Source organism: Petaurus breviceps, unplaced genomic scaffold (genome assembly GCF_028583685.1).
Source record: "Petaurus breviceps papuanus isolate PSGF00001 unplaced genomic scaffold, PetGlider_PUasm1.0 174, whole genome shotgun sequence".
Classification (NCBI taxonomy): Eukaryota; Metazoa; Chordata; class Mammalia; order Diprotodontia; family Petauridae; genus Petaurus; species Petaurus breviceps.
Window position 1 is genome coordinate 38,333,061 of NW_027185761.1, and position 22,056 is coordinate 38,355,116.

General features: G+C 36.4%; 1 protein-coding gene across 2 annotated transcripts in view; it reads left to right on the forward strand.

Moving 5' to 3' along the window:
- The window catches only part of CNTN3 (contactin 3), a 449,736-nt gene that overhangs the window by 162,811 nt on the left and 264,869 nt on the right, over nucleotides 1-22,056 (forward strand). Inside the window, exon 3 of one of the 2 annotated variants that reach the window (XM_069084081.1) lies at nucleotides 16,936-17,062. The exons of the other annotated variant lie outside the window; for it this stretch is intronic. Within the exon in view, the coding sequence (XP_068940182.1) occupies nucleotides 16,936-17,062 (127 nt within the window). The remainder of the gene's footprint in view (nucleotides 1-16,935; nucleotides 17,063-22,056) is intronic. 2 annotated transcript variants of the gene reach the window in all.

Sequence of the window (22,056 nt, forward strand, 5' to 3'; positions counted from 1 at the left end):
CATTCCCATAACACCCCTATGTCTGGAATGTTTTCTTTCCTCAACTTCCTCTTAGAATCTCTAGAATCTCCCTCAAAACACAACTCAGTGACCACCTCTCCCAAAGGCTCTTCCTAATCTCCCTAGCTGATTAGGAGTATCTCCTTACTGAAAATCCTTAAGATCAGAAACCTTGAGCTAGAAGGAGCCTTCAATGTCTTAATCAAGTCCATAGATGTCAGTAACAGGCCAGGTAACACTCTGAGTTCAACTGAACCAGATGAAAACGCCTTTGGGAAATGTTCAGCAAAATCAATAAAAATACAGTGAAACATAGAAAATGTTAATTTGTGGTTTTCTAAGTCAATATGCAGCCCACAGAGTCTGACCCCACTCATCTAGTCTTTCTCATTTTGCAGATGAGGGAAGTAGTAGACATTAGGTAACTTACCCAATGTCATGCAGGAAAGAGTTATGATTTGAAAGTAGGTCATGGTAGCATAGAGTGAGAAGGGAACTTAGGGGCATCTATTCCATCAACCTCATTTTTATAGATAGTAAAACTAAGGCCAAGAAATGTTAGTCATATATAAGGTCATATAGACTGGGACAGAAACACCAAATCCCAGCACTATTTACACTGTTTCTTATGTGGTACATAAGTCATTTTTACTTATCATTCAATAAGCATCTATTACATTTCTATTATGTGCTATGTATTGTGCTAGGTATTGGGAATGCAAATATGAGGCTGAAATCATCCTTATTGTCAAGAATTTTATACTAACACCTCTCCCCCTCCCCAGTCAAATGTAAGTACTTTGAGGGTCAGGGCTATTTTTTTTTCCTTTTTCCTTTTACATCTCCAAGACCTTGCACATATTAGGTGCTTAATAAATGTCTGTTGATTTTAATTGACTGTATACTTATGTAAATAAATATTAAATTTAGATTGTTTACAAATACAGAAGGGTTCTTAAATGCATATTTATCATGCAGTTAAGGAACGACATTTATTTTATCCTAACCAAGGCCATAAAGAAGGCTTTTGCTTGATTGCGCAGCTGAGCAAATGGAGAATACTCTAGTGCTATGACCATTATTTCTTTTGTGGGAGAAGAAAGAAAATAAGCATTCAGCAAGCAAGAGAATAAAAGGACCTAATGTGTTTTCTTGCCTCATGAGGTTTTTGAAAGCCCTTTCCTGATGTTTTTTTGAGCTTTCCATTGATACTGTGTTGGTGAATAATTATTTGAAGATAGGGCCAAAAGTAAATACTTGTTTCAAGGATTGGCTCACATTGTTAGCTGATGTAATGGGAGTTACAAAGGTCCAAATAAAAAAAAATAAGACAGAAATTACAGCTTGTTCAGACCATTGTCCTAGGTATGGAATTTCTAAATAAGTACTCATATCAGACATCATCCCCTCTGAGACCTATGTCTGGAACCACCATCAGAATAAGCACTACCCCAAGGAGGGGGTGTTTTCAGCCCATTTCCTTTCATATGGTATGTATGTGGGTGCCTCATGAAGCAAGTCATCATTTTGTTCCTATTCTCCCACATAAATTATTATAAGTCTCAATGAGATAATGTTAAAAGATTGAAATGAGTATTAACTAAGCTAAGCTATGAGTAAGAGCTGGAAAGCACCTTGGAGACTATCTACTTTTAACTCCCTCATTTTACAGATGAGGAAGCTGCCCAGGCAGGTAGATGACCATGAGCACACAGCTACTAAGTGTCAGAGGAGGGATTAAATTCCAATCCTTCCTGATTCCAGGGCCATGATCTTCCCAACTACATGTATTTGGGAAAGATTCTTGTATAGATCGTGTGTGTATTTCCTTTCACGTTACTCTCCCACTATTACTGCAAGGAAGGCAGCTATGCAGGACTAGGGGCCACTTTGTACTTATTTAGTTGTATGGATATCCATTGAGCAAAGACTTCATGACCAAGTAAATAGTTAGGTTCCTGGTAGTGAACAACTCTGTATTTAGCTAGACTGGAACTTGGAACACAGATACAGTCAAATTCTAGGACTGAAATCAATAGCTTTCCTGTATGATAGAACCCATAACTCTCCTCGTCCATTGGCATAGACTTCAAGAAGGCCAAGCATTTGCTTGCCATGATGTTCATAAGAATATGAATCTGTGGAATTACTAACAAAAATAGGTGACTGCAAAAACATTAGCTAGTGTCAAAATATGTGCCTCTTTTTTATTTATAAAAACTTTATGAGAATGATCACATATGTCAAGAATATGAATTGATGACAGCAAGTGAAATGGAACAGGCAGGATTTCTGAGATGATTTTCATATGGTCATACAATTGACAGAGTTGTAGTGAACCCCCCCAAAAAACCAGATATTTCAAGGATAATTTGTTGATTGTTTTGTAGAATAAGATGGGAAATGATTTTTCAGTAAATGGGAGAGAGAGCATACTTCAAGTACAGATCCTGAGTAGAATCTCTATGCCTAGCAAAATGTGGTGGTGGTGGTAGATTGTATCAAAGCATTCAGTTTTTAAAAATATACTATGTTTGGACTCAATGAAGACTTGAGAATAATTGCAAAAAAATGCAAAAATATGATTTTACTCAAAAGATTTCATTTTCTTTTGCTTTGTCATTCATGGAAATACTATCTAGATTAAGTTCTTAAAAAAAGCTTTAAAGAACCTAGAATGTCTTTGTTTTATAATTTATTTTATTTTTCATTGAGCGAGTATTTATTTTTTCTCCCTTTTACCCCCCCCATCTATTTGAAAAGGAAAAAAAATCTCCATAATAAATAAGCATAGTGAAGTAAAGCAATGCACACATCAGACCAAAAATGTGTCTCATTCTTTGTCTTGAATCTTTTCCCCTGTCAGAAATCAGTACCATAGCTCATCGTGGATGTTCTCCAATCATAATTGGCCATCCCATTGATCAGTGTTCTTAAGTCCATAAAGTTGTCTGTATTTATAATGTTTTCGTTACGTTATATGTTATTCACCCAATTCTATCCACTTTACTCTGCATGAATTTATACCTTCTTAATCTGAAATCATCACTGTCATCATTTCTTTTTCCTCTATAATAATAAATTACATTCATATACCATTATTTGTCTACTCACTTGTATATCATTATTTATTTATCCATTCCTCAATTTATGTGGGCTACCTTAGTCTCCAGGTCTTTGCTACTGCAAAAAAAGAGCTGCTATAAATATTTTTGTATTTATGAACCCTTTTCCTTTTTCTTTGGGACATAGACCCAGTTGAATTATTGCAGGGTTAAAGTGCAAATACAATTTTGGGATTTGTGGAGCATGATTCCAAATTGTGTTCTAGAATGGATGTAGCAGTTCATAGCCCTACCAACAGTCCATCAATGTATCTACTTTCCCCATAGGCCCTCCAACATTTGTCATTTAATTTTTTTGGTGAATTTTGTCAATGTGAGGAGCATGAGCAGGAACTTCAGAGATAGTTACTTTTCTTTATATTTCTAGAATTATTTGTAATAAAATTTTCTTGATGTCACCTTAATTTCTCCAAGTATTTTTCTTACTCCCAGAGACTCATGCCATGTAACAAACAATATTATTGAAGAAAAATTTAAAAAAAAGAAGAGGGAGAAAAGTCAGTATAACTGACCAATGCATTGAAAATGTTTGAAAATCTAATGTCTAACGTGAAACTATTTGCAGATGGTATACCTTAATTGTATGCTGCCATGGGGCGGGGAAGGGAGGGGTAGAAAATTTGAAACTCAAGGAATTGTGGAATTGAATCCTGTAAACTAAAAGTAAACAAACAAATTAATAAAGGCCAAAAAATTTAAAAAAAAGAAAATGTTTGAAAATATGAGCAATGTACCACATGCATGGACCTTCCACCTCGGCAAAAGGGTGAAGGGTAATGTCCTCTCATTTCTCTTCTTTGCAGCCATGCTTGTTCTTGGTAATGTTACAATGTTCACTTTTGACTTATCCACATAGATGCAGTCATTGTAAACATGTGTACAGATGACTGAATACAAAATAATTTAAGAACACTCAAAACTAGTGATAAGGAAAGGCCTCATAGAGGTGGTGATGCCTGAAATGAGAGTCCAATGAATGTTGGTTTTTAAAGAGGTGATAGTGAGGAGGGGGGTGCACTTTAGACATGGAACATGGCATGTGCAAAAGCTTGGAGGTGAAAGATCCTTCCTCTACTTCTCTGCTTTTTAAAATCCTACCCATTCTTCCAGACAATGCCCATTCTTCCTTCTTGGAAAACGCTTTTGGGTCCACAATGATCACTGCCTCCCCTTTTGTTTCTGAAACTCATTTGGGTGATATGTAATGTAGTGCCTTGGGATGTTTGTGTTATCATTGTAATATTATTCCTGAGAATTGGCATTTCTCTAGCATGTTAAGGTTGGCAAAGTGCTTTACATTTATGAAATCATTTGATCTTCCCAACAATTCAGTGAGATAGATACCAGTATTATCCCTATTTTACGAAAGAGGAAAATGAGAAGAGGTTGAGTGAATTACTCACAATGAGTAAAAGAATGCAGTGAGATATGAATGTAGGTTTCCCTGATTCTAACTCCAGTGACTATCCCAGCGTGAGGCCACATGTGAATCCAGTGGATTTAGTCAAAGGGCTGCACTTGAGAACCTAGAGGGTCACATATGGCCTCGACTCCATAACTTCCCCACGGCCCTGGCACTATTCTCTATTCCAAACAACCTCTCATGATGCAACTGTTGTGTTTTACTTCTATTGCTTTAACTTTTCTTGTTCCTATGGCTTATACTTTCACTCCTGTTTGCCACTTGTTGCCAAAGTCCAGGTCTCACATTTTATCTTCCAAAACCTGGCCTAGCATCCTGCCTTTTGGAGCAGATACTCAGTGGTTATCTATGAATGACTTGATCAGAGCACATTTCGCTGTACTTGTAACTCAAGATTTAATTATCTTTGTGTAGAGAAATGCCAGTCTTTACCTAAAATTCAATTTCTAACATTTCATCCCAGTCATGGGCATCTTTGGGATGAATCAATGCTATATGGAGAAACCTTGACCTACTTTTGTTTGTCAAAAAAGCTTGAATTGTAGATGTGATAATTCCCATTAAAATACTTGAAACCTGCATAGGAGAAGCTGGCTTTTAAAGGTACGACTAATGAAATCAGCTCAGTGCTATTTATAAGAACTTTTCAACATGACAGATTTTGAACACATACGCACAGAGTGTAGACGTTGTATATAATAGAAGGGGAAATGTAAGAGTTTTCCTTTTGTAAGTAAATGGACCTGTATCGATTATGTTCTCTCCTGAGTATTGTCGGAGTCCCATGAAGAGCTAGTGTAATCTCCTAACTTCTTTCAAAAGAGTGGCCTTGAAAGCATCTGGCAAAAAACACCTAAGCATCATTAAGGAATTAGCAGTGGGTGTCAAGGAGGTTCAAAAGCCCTAGAATAAACATTTAGAAGAAGACAATGGGATGCATTTACATGTAAATATTAAATACTATGAGATCATTTTGTTATATCAGAAAGAATCCATCTTAAGTCCTCTATTCTGGATTCTTTTCCAATTGATGCTGAAGTTTCTCCTGCCTAACCATTCATTATTAAGTTAGAATTTCAGGTAACTTGAAATAATTTTTAAATAATTCAAAAAATAGTCTTCTTATAAAATTCTTAAGAGGAAGGAATGAGCAACCCAGGAAGCACCCCTGCAATTATTTGGCTCAATTCTAAGTCATAGGGTTGTGGTTCTAGGGATGGAAGGGACCTCACAGGCAATTTGGCCTGATTGGCTCTTTTTAAATATGAGAAAACTGGGGCTCAGTGAATTTAAACTACTTTCCCACGATCACATACCAAGGTTTTCCTGACTCCAAGTCCAGCACTCTACCCATTAGACGACACTGCCTGCCTGTAAATTCATCTTTGTGCAAAGACTGGCTTCTTATAGATTTCTCTGTATGAGGCATTTCAACCATTAACAGATGCTTTTGAGTCAGCATGGATACTACAAAAGAAAGTTTGAAATGTGTAAAGCAGACTCTTGGACACTTAAGTTTACCTCTAGGAATTTAATAACTAGCATTTATATAGTACCTATCATGTGCCAGACACTAACATTTTACAGATATCTCATTTGATCCTCACAACAACCCCGGGCAGTAGGTGTGATTATTATCCCCATTTTACAATTGAGGAAACTGAAGCAGACAGAGGTTAAGTGACTTGCCCAAGGTCACAGAGCTGATATGTCTGGTATCATATTTGAACTCAGTTCTTCCTGACTCCAAGGTCAGTACTCTTATCCACTGAGCCATCTACCTGTAAACTCTAAATGAAGTTTATAGCAGCAAGGAGTATAGCTTCCTATATAATTCTGATACTTCCCTCATCCCTGGTCAGACCACATTTGGAATGTCATGATCAGTTATGGATTGAGGGATATACAGTGAGAGTTTGGAGAACATCCAGAGGGGGCCAGTAAGGCTGGTGCCTTAAGTCCTTGGTTTAGATTTTATTTTCCTAACCTCTCCCCATTCCCCATCGCTAGTACCCTACCTCTCATAGTTTTTGTATTTATGGAGGCAGTTTGGTTGGCCTAGTGAAGAGCACACCAAGGTTGGAGTCAGGAAGACCTGAGCTCACATCTGGCTCAGACACTTAATAGCTGTGTGACCACAGGCACCAGACCCTCTGTCTGCTAATATAGTTTAATCAACTATAACATAGGAATAATTATAATACCTGCATCTCAGAATTGTTGCGAACATCAAATGAGAAATTTGTAAAGTTCTTAGTGTCCGAAACAGAGTAAGTACTAAATCCTCATCCTCTTTCTTCTTTTGTATATTTATAGACATACATATGTATATGCATCCATGGACTGATAAACTATATTTACATTGTGCGGTTTCTTCTGTCCATATTTCTTATCTCCCACGTTAGAATGTAAGCTCATTGGGGAATTGGAATTGCTTCATTCTTTTTATTTGGATCCTCAGTGCTTCATACATTCATTACCTGGCACATAACAAGTGGTTAATATATGATGGTTTATTTCATAATTGAATGGACATGAGAACCATATGAAGGAATTGAGGATGTTTAAATTAAAGAAGAGAAGAATCTGGGCCTAACTGTCAAATGTATTTAAAAAAAAGACTGTAGAGCTTAAGTGGAATTAGATTTCCAATTGATCCCAGAAGACTGGACTAGAAGCAAGGGTGGAATTTGCAGAGGTTCATGTCAAGAAAACAGACAAACAAATAAACCAAAAGAAAAAATCTTTTTTTTTTTGTCTTTAGATAATCTTTATTAATTTGTTTGTTTACTTTTAGTTTACAAGATTCAATTCCACAATTCCTTGAGTTTTACTTTCAGTGAAGTATAGGATCTTTAAATACTTGCACATTAGACATTAGTCAGGTTATAAAGAAGGATTGTATCAGATGGAATGAACAATGGTAAAGAGGACATAAAACCAAACAAGAAAAGGAAAAAGATCAGGTAGTTTGCTTCAATATAAACTCAGTTCTTTCTAGTTCTTTCTCTGGATGTAGACATCTCTCTCCATCATGAGTCTTTTGGGATTGACTTATATCACTGCATTGCTGAGAAGAGTCCACTCTATCAAAGCTGGTCATCACATATACGTTGTGTCTGTAATTGTGTACAAATTTCTCCTGGTTCTACTCTTCTCACTTAGCATTAATTCGTATAAGCCTCTCCAGGTAAATATGAAGTCCATCTGTTCCTTGTTTCTTATATAGCACAGTAGTATTCCATAACATGCATATACCACAACTTGTTCAGCCATTCCCCAATTGATGGGCACCGCCTTAATTTCCAATTCTTTGCTACCACAAAAAGAGCTTCTATAAATATTTTTGTACATATGGGTCTATCTCCCACTTCTATGATTTCTTTGGGATATAACCCTAGAAGTGGTATTGCTGGGTCAAAGGGTATGAAATTGTTTATAGCCCTTTGGGTATAAATCCAGATTGCTCTCCAGAAAGGCTGGATCAGTTCACAACTCCACCAGCAATGCATTAGTGTTTCAATTTGCCCACATCCTCTCCAGCATTTGTCATTTTCCTGTTTTGTCATCTTAGCCAATCTGACTGGTGAGATGTGGTACCTCAAAGTTGTTTTGATTTGCATTTCTGTAATCAATAGTGATTTAGAGTATTTCTTCATGTGCTTATAGATATCTTTAATTTTTTTCTCTGAAAACTGCCTGTTCATATCTTTTGACCATTTATCAATTGGGGAACAAAAAACAAAATGTTACTAAAAAACAAGAGTTGCACATAGGCAGAATGAGCTACATTAGGGTTTCTTCAAGCCCATATCTTTCATGTTTTATTAGGGATTTTTTTTGGTGGGATAGTTTGTAATGGATATCACTGAAGTCCTTCCCAACTGTGGAATTCTGAGATCCTGTGAAGTATTGTATATGGAAGGAACAGAGTTAGGGTTGCAGAGTAGATTTAGTGCTGGACTTAGAAACAGGATGATATACATTTAACTGTCTCCTCTGACACTTACTAGTTGTTCAACCAGGGAAAATCACTTAATCTCTTTGTGTTTAGGCAACTAAATATGTTTTATGTAGATGTTTTTCCTTTGTATTCAAAGAGGACCAATGACTTCACAGTGTTGGGGTCAAGACACAGTATGTCCAGCTGTGGCTGATCAGTTCAAAAAGATCTTGAAAGGCTCTACCACAGGACAGGCACAATAGAGGTTTGAACATTTGTGATGGGGATGTCTCTTGATTTGCAAATTTTATGATTATGCTTTGCTCGTAGAGCACAGTGCCTTCTTTGATTTGGACAAGCATCTCCCAGGTCTCACAACTGATACAAAGTTCTTTGGAGAGACCTTGAGAATGTCCTTGTATCACTTCTTCTGACTTCTGTGTGAGTACTTGCCTTGTTCTAGTTCTCCATGAAATAGTCTTTTAGCAAACATATATTTGGCATTCCACATAAATGATGAAGTTGATGTACACGTTGTTATAGAACTAACTCGGCACTTGAGAGGCTGAAAGAAACTGTCAAGAGAGAAGAGGTATTAGGCTGCTTACCAGACTGAAGGTCTCTTTGTGCTGACTTCATTGTTGTATGCCTATGAAATATAGTATACCAGCACTATTCCGGAAAACTGATTTGAATTATATTAGGAAGATTCTGGAAATTGTGACATGATAAGTTATAGACAATGAGGTTTTTTTCTTGAAGTGAACTGTCAAGATTTCAAGTCAAGAACTCTAATAGGCTGGCCACATGGCCCAAATGCCAAATATACCTTTCCCTATAAAAGCTGTTTTACTGTGATTTTATCTAGTAAGGTATCAGAAAGTTGCAATCTGCCTTGCAGGGGAGAGTTCTCCTACCATGTTGATGAAGTCACCGATTCAGGGGGGAAAAACTATTAATTACTCAGATAATTTAGCAACTTAAGAAGATTTAGTTTCTTTTTGTTTTTAATAGTTTATTGTCTTTTACTGAAACTATATACCATTTGCCAGCTTATGTGGGAGCCAAGTTTTAAACTAATTCCTTGGTAATATTTCCAAGCATGTAAATCCAACCATCAAAAACTGAGAGAATACACACCTGGTTCACTTTTGTTTTTAACCCCATCATAATCTTGCCTTTTCCTTAGCTGCATTTGCATACCTCCTCAACTGCCTTCTCATGATTTTGTAATTTCACCACCTCTCTCCTCTGAGGTGGATTTTCTTCTCGTCTTAGTTACAGATACAATAAAGAAAATGTTCTCTCTGCACGTATATGAGTGCCTTTATAATCTCTTCTTTGAAAGCAAGATTGTCAATAAAGGATCCCCATGGCACCAAAAATTTTAATCCATTTTCTGGGCAGTGGAGTTGGTGGTATGTGTCCATTGGCCTTTGGTTTTCAATTTTTCATGACTGACTCTTGTGCTGAGATTTCATTACTTTTGCACTATTCCACGCCTTGAATGTTTCCTGACTAACCCAACTTACTTTCATTTTTTCAGAGAAGACCCCCTCTGCCTGCCTTTATAGTAGATTCATTCATGCTTCACAAATATTATGTTTTATGTAAATCCTCCTTCCAAGAGGAGCATCTGGAAGGGAGAATGAACTGGGGAATGCTCTTTACTTCCTCCCTCCCTTACTCAGAGGAAACTCTGTCCCTCTTTTGGGTAAATCATTTCTGTTTGGCAAAGTAATGCAACTGCCAGGCTCCCTTATCTATTTTTCATCGTCAGTCTTCATAAAAATTGTATAGAGAGCGGCCATTAGAATTGATCTGCCACGGCTTGATCTCTTACAGTGACATTACCTTAGGAGCTCATAAAGCTTGTACTTACACACAAAGGCAGCTTTTCTTAGTAGCCTGTGGGTGTTTAAAAAAAATATACCTCAGGAATTGGATTTGGGGACTTATCAGTCTTGTTTGGAAATGTTATATACCTTTTTTTTTTTTTGGAACTGGCCTTTCCAAAAAAAAAAAGGTTCCTGTCACAAAAAGTAAAGTTTAGCATTCATCTAAATGTTATGTAGACTCCATTTAGTTATGCAAGATACAAGGTTTTCTTATTAGGCTCTCAAGTGGTATTTCTTTCAGTATGGATAACTTATGTGATGTTCCTAAATAGGTCAATTCTGTCTTCTTAAGGAAAAAAAAAATAGAGATCCTCTCCCACAGATCAGAAAAAAAGAATCTGAATGTATGTTATTAAGTTATTCTTATGGGTCAGTTCATGTTTTAAACCTAAATATCTATCTTCATACTTTCTAATTCTGGTAACATAATCCAAAGTTGGTTTTATGTATTTTGTGAAAATGAACACTAAACAAACCTGTCACTTCTGATTACTAATTGATAGCTTTTCTTTAAAAAGTTATTTGCAACCAGGGAAAGCTATATTGCTAGATTGTAGGCTACTCCCTTTTGTAGGATCAGTCCCAGGACATGGAGCTTGAGTTTTACCAATATTCAATATAGTCAATAGTATTTAGTTATTACTGAAATTATTGTAAGCAATGTGATTTTTTTTTAAAGCATTCGGGGTTAAATAACTTGCTCAAGGTTACACAGCCAGTTATTTCTGGGTGTGGTGCTGAGTATCTGAGCCTGAATTTGATCCAGGTCATCCCGACACTGGAGCCAGTGCTCTTACTCGCTGAGCCATCTGGCCACCCCTAAGCAATTGGGGTTAAGTAACTTGCTCAAGGTTACACAGCCAGGTGTTTCTGGGTGGGTGCTAAGTGTCTGAGCCGGGGATTTGATCTCCAGGTCATTCCAACACTGGAGCCAGTGCTCTTACTCTCTGTGCTACCTGGCCGCCCCAAGCAATGTGATTTTTTTTTAAAATATTTATTTACTTTTAGTTTACAACATTCAGTTCCTCAAGTTTTTATGTTCCAAATTTACCCCCTTTCCCTCTGATCCCCCCCTCCCCCCACATAGTAGCATGCAATCTGATATAGGTTCTACAAATACCTTCACATTAAACATTATTCAAGTTGTAAAGAAGGATTATAACCAATTCAATGAGAAAGAAGAAACAAAACAAAACAAAAGAGAGAGCAGTAGTTTGCTTCAGTCTGCATTCATACTCTGTAATTCTTTCTCTGGATGTGCATAGTCCTTTCCATCATGAGTCTTTTGGAGTTGTCTTATAAGCTAAGCAAGGTGATTTTTAACCTCAGATTATAAACCATGTTTTATGTCAATATGAATGGAGTGCTAAGGAAAGTCACTGAAAACCAAGGTTGTAACAAAACTTGCATGAAGGGGGCTTTGATCCTGTGTACCAACTTCTAAAGAGGATGTTCCATTCCCGTGGTCACCATTGTCTCTGTATCTCAGCACTCCTGGCCTTTTGGAAGGAAGGGTTCAATTCCCTCTCTCAATGTATACACAATTTTGCATGCAGTTGGACTGTTTCTAAGACTGCACCACCCTGATCCCAACTATTTTTGCCCTTGGTGAAAAATAATCCCTGGTTAAAAATTCATGTAGTCAAATGAAAAGAGAAATGATTAGAAAGTCTGGAAACTGCATTCAATTTCCAGCCTTCTCTTAAGAGTAGCTGTAGTTCCTATAAGTAATCACTTTATTTCATTGGGACTTTTCTATACCTAACCTGTGATTTTGTCACTATAGGGAACTGCCAATGAAGAATCTACCTTTACTAATAAAGATCTGAAACTGCTCTGACTTTTATAATCTTGGAGAGTTGCTTGGGGACATAGAGAGGCTAAGTGACTTAGCCAGGCAGTGACTGCCTGAAAGTGTCTACCACTTGGCTTCCTTCTTTTCTTCAAATCTCAGCTCAAGACCTTCCTTCAAAAAGAACCCTTTTCCTTTCCAGTTCCCTAATCTTAGTGCTTTCCCCCTGTCTAAAAAAAAATTCTGCGATTTATTCTGTCTTTATCTTATTTGTACATATTTGACTCCCATCCCCCAACCCCACCAGGAATATGAGCTCCTTGAAAGTACCATGTTTCCCCGATAATAAGACACTGTCTTATTAATTTTTTGGACAGAAAAACACCAGAGGGCTTATTTTCAGGGGAGGGCTTATTTTAATGAACATTGACAGCAATTTTAATAAACAGGTAAATGTGAACAAAAAAATGTACCTTTATTCAATAAGCAAATCACTGGGGAAGAACAGGATGACACGCTCACTGCTGCAGCTCTGATTGGATGCGGCTCGGGGCGCAGCGTGCGTTTCACCGGGGGGGGGGACGGTGCATACAGAGGGTACCCTAATGTAGTGTGTAGCGCAGGGGATCACCTTCACTACAGTAGCAATCTCAATAGGGCTTATTTTCGGGGGAGGGCTTATTTTAGAGGAATCTTACACAGTAAGGGGAGGGCTTATTTTCGGGATAGGTCTTATTATCAGGGAAACACAGGGTAACTGTTTTACCCTTATTTTACATAGTGTCTGGCACATAATAGGCACGATGTTCCTTGACTTATTGATGGTGTCAGAAGTGGGACTCAAACCTGAATCATATTTGCTTTTAAGGCATGGTCTCTATCCTCTGATTTACATCGAAAGTCTCCATAAAGAAGTTAACTGAGCTCTTTCATCCCTAACATCTACAGACTCTGAGAGTCATTTGTACATTTTGCAGGTCAGACAGCCTGGTGAAATCTGGGGCTGATGGGAATATGGGTTATATAAATTTCCTTGATTCAGGAACACCAAAATAATCCAAGAACAATGATTTTTGTCCTCTGTTCTCTTAACCTGATCTAAAAGGAGACCTTAGGAAAAAATAAAGAAGACTCTGTTCTGTGTAAATGCTTTTCTTCTTTTTTTTTCTCCAAAGCATATGAATTTCCCTGTGATATTCAAAGTATTAAATCTGAGTTTCAAAATGCCTATTCTCAGTCAGCTAACCTCTCACAAATCCTTAAATCTTATTAATAGTTCTGTGATATCATCAGCTGCTTTCTCTAAAATAGATACAGTTGTTCCTACCTGATGCAAAAGAGAGTATAAATGAAATTATTCGTTTATGTTATTTGTACCTACGTGAATAATTTAGCCATCTGCATTTTGAGATTAGATCCTTACTAAAGGAGACATGTCTTTATTCAGCTGAGTTATTTTTACTGTTAAACATTGTTATTTAATCTAAATAATGAAAAAAATGCTCCCTGGATTCATTACAATAATTATCATAATTAGAATAGCAAAGCCCTTCACGATTTCCAGAGTACTTTCTTCACAATAACACTGTGATGTAAGAAGGCATTATTATTCAGTGTTATTCTTGCTACTCCAAAGATGAAGAAACCAAGGTTTACATAGATGAAAGAATCTTGCCTGTAATCTTACAGGTAATAAATTTTGATTTAAAGCCTTGTCATTTAATAGCTAGCATTTATGTAAAACTTTAAAGTTTACAAAGCTCTTCCTGCATATTTGATGCTCAGAACTACACTGTGAGATAGGTGCTATTATTATCCCCATTTTACAGATGAGAGAACTGAGGCAGACTGAGGTTAAGTGACTTACCTAAATTCACACAGCTAATATGTGTCTTGAGTCAGGATTTGTACCCAAATCAATCTCCAGACATAATACTCAATCCTTCTAACCACCTAGCTGCATATAACAGCTACTACTTAATTTATTTACCGAAAATTTACCATACTATGTTATTTTTTTCTACTTCTCTCCTTTCACTTTCCCCCTCCCCCAATACACACAATAGGTCTGCTGCCCTATATAATCAATGCAATGCAGAAAGCAGAAGTTTTGAAATCAGTGGACCTGTGTTCAAACCTAGCTTGGCTCCCAGAATGACCTCAGGCTCAGCTTTTTCACCTGTAAAATGAAAGGGTAATTCTAAGTATTTACTAATATCTTTTCTTGAAGTTAATTGTAAAGCTACTTTTTCCTATTCCTTCTCCTTTTTTTCTTTTTCTTTTAGTTTCTCCTCTACTTCCCTACAGCATCATAATAATGCTGTACTAAATTTTTTCATGTTGGAAATTCTATATAGTACACCATAAACTTGTCAGAGAAAAGTTGATGCATAACTAATAAATAAAATAAAAATTAAAAAGATAAATCATATAAAGAACATTGAGTTTAGAAGAAAAATGTTACACAAAATAACAAGGTATTTCCAAAACTTTTATACTCCTTATCAAAAGGTCCAGAAGAGGAAGAAATTCCAAGTAGTGACCAGGGATGCTCTGTTATTGAACTGAAAGGAATTTTATTGACAAAATGGTTGTTTTTCAGTGAGTTTGTTGATTCAGAAAACTTGTTGAGAGATGTCAGAGTTGGTTCATTTCAATTAAAGGTACAGGTATAAAATCTAGAAATACTTTCCTTCCACATTCTCTTCTTTGGGAAACTAAATACGTTACAAAGATCTAATGATGAATCTTTCCTTTGGGACTGTATTTAGCTTGTAAGCAAAGCTTATAACAGATTCCAGGTTTTGCTTCCAGATTCCAGAGAGATTGAAGGAGAGGACATAAAGCCTGTATTTCTAGGAAAATTATTACTTAAAATTTATAGGAGTGTGAATATGTAAATCAGAAGGATCGGTGTCTTGAGTCATAGGAAACTTCAACTTTGGTATTGTCTCCACCAGTAACTTAGTAGCTATGTTTCAGAGTTCCCTGGGGGCACTTAGAGGTTCATATGATCATAGGTTTAGACCTCAGAATCAATTTAGTCCACCTTCTCCCTTTTCTGGTGAAGAAATAGAGACCCAATTAAATTGCATGCTCCTTGAAGGCAGGAACTATCTTTTGCCTCTTTTTTTGTCTCCAAGATTTAACACAATGTATGGCACATTCATATCTTAGGCACTTAATAAATGTTTATCAAATTGAATTAAATTAAACTGAATACAAGTGATTTGCCTAAGGTTACTCAATTAGCATACATCAGATGGATTTAAACCCATATCTTCCTAACTCCCAAGATCAGCCTGCAATTGATGTATCCCACTGTCTTTTCCTAAATGTGAAAGAGCTAGAACCTTGTTAGTCCTTTGTGTCTCCTATTTTAAATAACAATGAATTTTTTTAAATTCTTTTTCTTGATCTCTTTCTTCTGTTTTCTGCAAGAACTCCTCATAAGTTACCCAGTGCTCATCAGATATATAAATATGAATAATTGTCTTTGTTGGATCATAGAGTCATTGGAGCATAGACCTAGAAGTGGAGGGATATCTCGTCTAACTAACTTTTGTTACAGATGAAGGAGCTGAGTTCGAGGAAGATGCCATGACAGGAAGATGCCATGACTTGTCCTTATTCATACAGGCATCAGAGACATGATTTCAACCTAGGTTCTCTGATTCCAAACAATCAATAAGCATACATTATGTGCCTATTATGTCCTAGGCATGGGGCTGCAAAAAAAAAAAAATACTGGAGAGCTAGCGTTTCCATTCTAAATTTGTTCGTTTTATAAACTGACCTCCAGTATGTTTAGAAATTTGAGGGAGCTAGCATATGGCAGGGTGTGGTGTCTTTGCTTTTGTAATTTGTACAGCAGAGGTCCTGTGTTCCTCTGCACGAATACCAAAGTCTTCCTTTAGCCTGACCATGCCAGCTCTCCTACATCAGCATGACAACTTGGCAAATATCAAAAACCAGGAGCTGTAGTCTCAGCTTAAGGTTACCAGTTATAAAGTAAAGATTCCATCGATTGTTTAGTGCTTTCATTTCAAAGATGGCAAAACAACATCGTCAACTTGCCGAATTACATCCTTCGACAGTGGCAGCTTTTATGAGTAGGATTAAATGTGGTCATTCGGTGGCTTTCAAACTTCAGTTTTACATGGAGTGCTTTGACAGGAAATATCTCTTCTAATAGTTTATTCTTCAATAAAAACTTGCCTGTTTTGAATCATGTTGAAAAAGAGGTTACTACTGTTTTGTTGATAAGGAAATATGAATGCCTGGATTATTATGTTGATTTTTTCAACCGGTCCTCTTTCCATCTTACTAATATTGATTTGTTATTAAAAGTTAAGTCTGCAAGCATTTATTATTCAGCATTTATCACATTCCAAGCATATACCAAACAATAGGGATACAAAAAAAAAAGACAAAAAAATAGTCCTTGCTTGCAAGGAGTTCAAAGTCTAAAGTGAGAGACCATATTCAAATTACTATTTATAAATAAGATATATAATGCATAAATTGGAGATAATACCAGAGGGAATGCACTAAGATTAAAAGACCTGGGAAAGAGTAATTTAAACTCACTAAACAAAAGCAGATTTAGGATACCATAAAAGGTGCCTCTATTTTCCACCAATGCTGCCATTATTTTTTAAGCTTATTTTACACACTGATTTTATTATATATTCATGGATTTAGGACTAAGTGCCAGGCTTTATTTACCTAGTTTGTCCCTGTACTACCTACAGGTGATGTTACTTTACAAGGTCCGGTGTTCATTAGAGAGCCGAGCAACAGCATTTTCCCGGTTGGTTCCGAGGAGAAAAAAATTACTTTGAATTGTGAAGCCAAAGGCAACCCTTCACCTCATTACAGGTACAGTACTCAGTTTTGAACATCTGCATCAGTAACACACTAATAGTTTAAACTGTAATTGGACCCTTTTTGCAGTACGTTAAAGCATGGCATGTCCGTGGTTGCCTATGTTTGTCTGTGATGCTGTAGCTTGGCTTGGGATGATTCTGTGTCTTTGCCAGTGAATATCACTGGAGCCTAAACCAATGTAAAATTTTCTGATTTAAGCCAACACTTTATGTGAGGGAGTATCCCCTTTACAAAAGGAATAATGATAGCATGCCTATGAATTCCCTGGTGTATTTATAGTATGATTTTTTTTTTTAATGTGGTTCACACTCGAGGTTTTAGAAATGAATCTATTGGGAACAGTGAAGGATGCCTATATTAATCTTTCCCCACTGAATATCCCTGGGGCCCTATAATTCCCAATCTAAATAGCACAGGGAAGTGGGCTTGTATTTGGCCAAAGGAAACTGGAACAGTATTTACCAAGCAAAGTTTAGTAATTAATGAAGGAATCTTTGAGAATCCGGGTTGCTCAGAGGAAGTCTGATTAATGTTCATGGTGTTTTCTTCATCTTCTGTATCTCTAATTTTTAAAAAATCATGTCTTTGAAGCCAAAAAGTAAAACAAATTAATTTGGACTAACTGTTCAATAGTGACAACTTATAATTCACACAATTTATTAAAAATAATTTCACTAATTACAAATAATTGGAAAAATATCAAAATTACTCTTAGGGGATGAACTTTGATGACTAAAATTATTTCAAATTTGCCTATTTATTATTTTAAAATACATGATACTGATAATACCCCTTACAACATAGAACTACACAATTCTTAACTTCTTTCATATGCATTACATTATTTCAGTGAATGAAAAGAATTTATTAAGGTCTTATACTGTGTGCCAGCACTATGCTGTGTTGAGAATAGAAATATAAAAGAGACAGTGCCTGTCCTCAAGGACTTCTAAGTCTAATGAGGGATACAAAACATGAAAGGCATTAGTGGCCTTGGAGGGGAGTTATGGTCTGGGGAGTAGCTAAAATAGTGAGGGGGAGAATAGAGTCATTCTTTAACACAGGTTTTTAGGGTCAGTAGTAGTGTTGATTTCATTAAAATTTAAGGCCATTCATTGGGAAAAGGACAGAGTAAGGATGAGGTGCTGTGGTTACAGGTAATGCAGAAGTGAGTGGTTCAGTTCTCTCTAGAGAGCAAAGTCCTGCAACTATACCTATTTATGAATGACATTCTGCTGGTTATGTTGAGCTCTGGAACTCTGCAGAACCCCTTGAACAAGGAGGGCTAACTGAAACTCATAACTTCAGAATGATTGTCTTATATCCATGGTTTCTGTGATACTACTTTAATTATTTTTTAAAAATTAAATATTTTATTTTTTTCCAGTTACATGTAAAAGCATTTTTAACAGTTTTTTTTAAATTTAAGTTCCAAATTCTCTCCCTCTTTCCTCTGCCCCTTTATCAAGAAGGTAGGCAATTTGATATAGTTTATTCGTGTGCATTTGTCCAAAACATTTCCATATTAATCATGTTGTGAAAGAAAACAGTCCAAAACACAGGCACACAAACACACACACACACACACACACACTTTTTATTTTAGAATCACATCATACTCAAGTCTATACCTATCTTTATTTTGGATTACCCAATTACTAATAAAAATCTTAGACATATGTTTTACATTTCCTCATATACAAAGTTAATACTTTGTCCTTATTGAGTCTCTTGTAATTAGTCTTTGATATGTACCTTATATTTCTCTTGGAACTTGTATGTCAAATTTTCTATTAAGTTCAGTTTTTTTTTAAATCCTGAAAGTCTAATAATTCATTGAATATCCTTTTTTTCAGGATTATGCTTAACTTTATGGGGTATGATTTTTTTTTGCTATACCTCTAGTTCTTTTGCTCTTTGAGATGAAGTATTCCAAGACCTGTGGCCTTTTGTTGTCACCACTGCTAGGTCTTATATGATTCTAATTGTGGTTCTGTCATATTTGATTTTTTTCCTGTTGCTCATGATATTCCATCCTTGAACTGAATGTTTTGGAATTTAACTATGATATTCCTATAGGTTTTCCTCATAGGATCTCTTTTAGGTGGTGATCAGTGGACTTTTTGTTTTCTATTTCTATTTTACCCTCTTGTTCTAACACTTAAGGACAATCCCCCTTAATTATTTCTTACATTATTGTATCAAGATTTTGTTTTTTATTGTAGCTTTCAGATAATCTGGTTATTCTTGTTTTCTCTTCTTGATGTTTTCCAGATCAGTTGTTATTCATATGAGATGTTTCACATTCTTTTTCTATTCTTTTTTCATTTTTTGTGTTTTGTTTTATTATTTCTTGGCCTTTTCTAACTTAATCGACTTCTCCTTGCCCAATTATAATTTTCAAAGAGTCATTTTCTTTCTTAAGATTTTGGATCTCATTTTCCAGTTGGTTGACTTTTTTTTAATATTCTTGTTTTTCTTCATTTGTTCTTATTAAAAAAATTCTTCAATCTCTTGTTTATTTTTTAAAGTATTTCTTTAAGTTCTTCTATGAATTCTTTTTGGTCAGGTGACCATTTGAAATTACTTTTCAGGGTAGGAGAGGTGTGCACACGTGTGTGTGTGTATGTTTGTGTTTCATTGTCGGGTTTTTGTTTGTTTTGTTGTTTTTTTTTCTTAAGTTCATCTCTGAAGATGAACCCTGGTCTTCTCTGTTCCCATAATAACTTTCTATAGTTAGATTCTTTCTCCTTTTCCTGCTCAGTATTTTTTTTTCATTTGTAGCAGCTTATTATTGCAATCACCTCTAATCCTGCATTATGGGAAATGGTGCCTCTGACTACTTCCTTCAGTTCTTCCTTCTGGCCTGGAGCCCTACTGTGCAACCAGTGTTCTGCCCCCACTGCTTTTGCACTAACTGGGGTATGTACTGGTTCTTCCTTGAGTAGGACTGTGTCTTGGCAGCATAGCTGAACCTGGTGTCCCTTATCAGCAGAGGTACACTCAATTGTCCCCAGCTTAGAGGACAGCCTTTCCAAACTTTTTGGGAAGTGAAAATTCCTGTGGCTGGGGGCCAAGACTAACTCCCAAATGGGCTAGCCACATTTTTTGCCACTTGTGGTTTCTGTGGAACTATCCTGGAGATTTTGACACTTCACAGGGACTGGATTTAGTTCCTGAGATTTTTCTTTGGATTTTCTCTGGTTGTCCCAAGAGGACCATTATTCTGTCCCATCTCTTGTTTATTTTTACCACTCTACATTCACCCATAGGCACTATTTTGTCTTGTTTGTGAGGGGAAATCTGGGATTTTCTGACCTACTCTGCCATCTTCCCAGAATCCTCTCTTCGATAAATAGAATCTTAACAGTTTTTCTTGCACACTTAGCATGGTCCTTTTCTTTGCCTTCCTTTCATAACTCTTATGTTCATGTATGTATGTATAGATATGTAATACATGCATATTCACTTTCAAATGTATATCAGTATATTCAGTTAGGGATCTGTTTTTCCTATCTTTTTATCTCCAAACTTAGCATAGTATCTCACACTTACTTTTAGTAAGCTCTTAATAAATCCTTGTGGATCAATGAACTGATTAATTGAGATTCTATTTGACTCTTGTCTATATTCTCCTGTGAATTCTTCATAGAATGCCAATTCTACCCACTTGGGACAGAAGTGGTTTGTTCCAAATGTCTTTATGTGATATGGCTACCATCTGAGCATATTGGGTGTCCATCTTTTTTTCTCACTCGACATAGGGACAATCCATCTTCATTTTTGGTGATAAAGCTCTGGATGAAATCTTTTATGTTGCTTCTGTATCACCAGTGGGGGTGACCATGGTGAGTAGATTTGACTGGCCTGTATTCTGTATTTTCTGTTCCTTCTTTCCTTTCATATAGGGGCAGAAATGAATCCTTCCCAGTTTTTTTCCTTTATCATTCTTGAGAGATTATTTAGGCTATAGTTTCTTTTCCCTAGCCCGCTCTTCCCAAACCTTCCCCTTTTCTCAGAAGATTCAATCAGCCATACCCTGTTAAAATAATTAGCATGACTTAGCTTCCAGAGATATAATGGTCTTCAGGTTCATATGTTCTTATTCAATTTTTTTAAAGCAGTTGGGGTTAAATAACTTGCTCTAGGTTACATGGCCAGTTATTTCTGGATGTGGTGCTAAGTATCTGAGCCTGGATTTGAACCCCAGGTTATCCCGACACTGGGGCCAGTGCTCTTACTTGCTGTGCTACCTAGCCACCCCCTCATTCAATTTTAATGTAGCATATCAAAAGAAAATTATTAAGGCAATCAGAGTAGCTTGGAGCCCACAGTTAGGGAAAAAAGTGTTATTCAGACAGAAGTTTAGTTCTTTGCCCCAAATTAATATTTGAGCTTTAGCTAAACGTAAGTCATATTGTTAAGTCCTGGTTGGTAGGTGTAGACACCTACCTCCCATCCAGATCTTATGGTCCCAGTTTCTTCATTTCAGTGAATGTCCCGTGAACTTCAAATATGTTCATGTGTAATTCAAGGCCAACTTCTTACTCAAAGACCACAACAGTGCCAAATCACTTTAAGGGCTAAACAGGCATGCTCATCCCTCTGAACTACTGATTACAATATGCCATTTGGTTCTAAAACCTTTATACTTCTTTGTTGTGAATCTCTGAATATGTCTTCTTTTATGCTTAAACTTTTCAGATTTTGCAAGGCAGCCAAAAGTCCTTAGACTAGGAATGCTGAAATATCCTTATGATATTTTTATCATTGCGAATCGTTATGCAATGACTTGTACGATTCCTTTTAAAAAATCAACGATCTGGGCAAGATGATGATATGGAAACCTCAGCACTTTCACAGTTCATTGTTCTGGGAAGTTGTGTTAGTGTTATAGTCAATGATTTAGAAGATAGGGGTCAGGAAATTTAAACCTTGAATTGATTTCTCATTTTAGAGTAAAATAAATTTTCCATTCTATCTCA